Raw genomic sequence first — 2,812 nt, 5'->3', positions numbered from 1 at the left:
TGAAATGGGTCTCTTTTAGATCAATTTGAGTTATGCATGTAATTGAGCAGCTCATCAACAGACTGCCGAATGTTAATTTCTTTCAGAAAGATGTATGAAAGTACAGAAAAGGCCTTTTTTGTAGCAGTTCCATGGATAATGAGAAACTGTCTAGTCAATGTCTTTTTTAAGGAACCATCAGTTTTTGTTTGAGAATCAATGTCGTATATTTAAAATTTCAAGCCACGTCACATTTCAAAGTTTATTTTCATTGGTTATTATGACATTTATTACAGTCTTTTGCTTTAAAAGTATCACAAACAGTTCTTGAACTTATCCCAAAACCACATGGATTTGTGAGTTCAACTGGTTGACTTGTTAGAGGTCTGCGATTGGGCTCTCCGCTGTTCTTTCTGAGCATTTTGGAAATTTGTCATGCAGTCTTTGAAGCTCTGAACCTGCTTCTGGCAGGCTCTCCAGTCCTGATGTTCAGCCATGCACTCCTGCACAGCATAATGCAGCTCAGCACAGCCAGTACGGGATATCATCTGATCAACGGGGTCATCCTCGTCGTCTTTACGGGTGCGGTCATGGGGTGAAGGATAAGACATCCTCCTTATTTATATACACAACACTGACTCGGGCTGTGAAAATCAGCAAGAAGTAGAAAAACAAGATCTGGTCAGAATTCATATCTAAAAATCATCAACTGCATACGTTTGGAAAAAATAGATTAGAACCTTGACTGGTTCTAATCTGACTATAATTTTTTTGTATTTTTTCTACTGTTTTTAGTCAATGTGTAGAGGAAGATCACCTGTTACCTGTTGTGTGTTTGGGGTTCAACGCTGCCCCCTAACAGTGAGGCACGGTACTTTCTCCCTCACCCTCAAAGTTCACTGCATTTATGGCCAAACTGAAAGAATAAATGTCAGTCACATTTATTTTAACATACAATGGAATATCAAAAACATGTACAATGTGTAAATGAGCAAGTATATTTGCGATATAAAGAGAGACAGCAATGAGCATGCACCAACTGCCTGCTTACTTCATTGACAGCGCCACCACAAGGTACAACACTACAACTCCGTATTCCTACAAGCAAAACGTAAATTTTACCATCAAAATTTTGATACTAGTGATACTCGCAATAATAAAAACTCATTTACAGAAAACTGAAATAGGCAAACTGATTCTCTCGCCTCACTGTTATCATTTTACTTCTCATGTACCTCTTTGACTCGTCAGGATTACAGGTCAGCCATTAATCACCTATATGTACCTGCAGGTTGCCTCATGTCTTACAATGTTGGACTTGTTTCGTTTAACCCTCTGATGCGTGAGTAACTGACTATGCAGTCTTCCGTGAGCGGGTCCTTTTTGACCTGGGTTACAATCAGTGTGTTTTTATGCTACTTTTGCCATTTTGATTCAGAATAATGTTTTGTATAATACTTTCTACTGTGTTTTATTTTACACAAGGGTTATTTCATGTTTGAAATATTTTCATTTTTCACTATTTTAAACGTTTTTAGAACAATTTGTAGAACACTTCTGACAATTTGTAGAACATTTTTAAAACAAAATGACAACAGCAGCAATTTTACAACAACAATGATGGAATGTCAATAATGGACAATGTTAACATCCATTATGTGGGTGTGGGAGTGTGTGTGTGGAGATGGGGGGTCGGCTGCAAAAGAGCACATTTCTTGAAACTAGCTAGCTAACCGAGCTAGTTAACATTACTGTCTCTATTCTATTATGCTGTGTGTATCACACATGTGAGTGTGTGTATGTGTGTGATCCATCCATCCATCCATCCATCCATCCATCCATCCATCCATCCATCCATCCATCCATCCATCTTCCGTTTATCCGTGGTCGGGTCGTGGGGTCAGCAGCCTAAGTAAGGAGGCTCAGAGTTCGCTCTCCCCAGCCGCTTGTTCCAGCTCCTCTGGGGGAACCCATGGCGTTCCTAGACCAGCTGAGAAACATCGTCAGCGTGTCCTGGGTCTTCCCCAGGCCTCCTCCTGGTGGGACGTGCCCGGAGCACCTCACCAGAGAGGCGTCCAGGAGGCATCCTGACCAGATGCCCGAGTCACCTCAACTGGCTCCTCTCAACATGAAGGAGCAGCCGCTCTACCCTGAGTCCCTCCTGGATATCTGACCTTCTCACCCCATCTCTAAGGGAGAGCCCAGACACCCTACAGGAAAAACTAATTTTGGCCGCTTGTATCCGTGACCTCGTTCTTTCGGACATGACCCAACGCTCATGACCATAGACGAGGGCAGGAGCTTAGATCAACCGGCAAATCAAGAACTTCGCTTTTTGGCTCAGTTCTCTCTTCACCACGACAGATTGGTACAACGCCCGCTTCACTGCAGACACTGCACCAATCCGCCTGTCGATCCCTTCTCCATTTTTCCCTCATTGCTGAACATGATCCATAAATGCATAAATTTATGCATTTATTTCTATAGCTATGAATGCATTTATTTCTATAGCTATGAATTTGTATTTCATTTATTGTATTTTCATTTATTGAGATGATAAAAGAAAGAACATTGAACACATTGATCAACAGGTTTTGTATGTCATTCAACACATTCGCTCTCTTGGTTTTCTCATCCAGGGTGTCAGACACACACAGAGACACGCACACAGAGACACGCACACAAATAATACACATGCACAATAAAGTATAGGTGGTAATGTTAGCTAGTTGGTTAGGTAACTAGTGTTAGCTAACTTTGAAGAAGGCTAATATGTTGATTCATGACAATATCGCTGTCGCAGTACTCCTTATTGACACACACAAACACATTT

General features: G+C 41.3%; 1 protein-coding gene across 4 annotated transcripts in view; it reads right to left on the bottom strand.

Moving 5' to 3' along the window:
• Positions 1 to 227: 227 nt before the first annotated feature.
• Positions 228 to 2,812, bottom strand: part of coa4 (cytochrome c oxidase assembly factor 4 homolog) — a 6,286-nt gene continuing 3,701 nt past the window's right edge. Inside the window, exons 2-4 of one of the 4 annotated variants that reach the window (XM_015040450.1) lie at positions 1,031 to 1,077; positions 804 to 895; positions 228 to 623 (exon numbers count right to left, since the gene is read on the bottom strand). In XM_015040450.1, coding sequence (XP_014895936.1) covers positions 342 to 590 — 249 coding nt within the window. In that variant the 5' untranslated portion in view covers positions 591 to 623; positions 804 to 895; positions 1,031 to 1,077 and the 3' untranslated portion in view covers positions 228 to 341. Of the gene's footprint in view, positions 634 to 796; positions 896 to 1,030; positions 1,078 to 2,812 lie in introns of all 4 variants that reach the window. The other 3 variants (XM_015040453.1, XM_015040451.1, XM_015040449.1) reach the window with 3 other exon arrangements.

This window comes from Poecilia latipinna, unplaced genomic scaffold (genome assembly GCF_001443285.1).
Source record: "Poecilia latipinna isolate Pla-1442-1.1 unplaced genomic scaffold, P_latipinna-1.0 Scaffold510, whole genome shotgun sequence".
Lineage (NCBI taxonomy): Eukaryota > Metazoa > Chordata > Actinopteri > Cyprinodontiformes > Poeciliidae > Poecilia > Poecilia latipinna.
The sequence above is the reverse complement of the archived record's forward strand: the minus strand, read 5'-3'. Positions and strand labels throughout refer to the sequence as shown.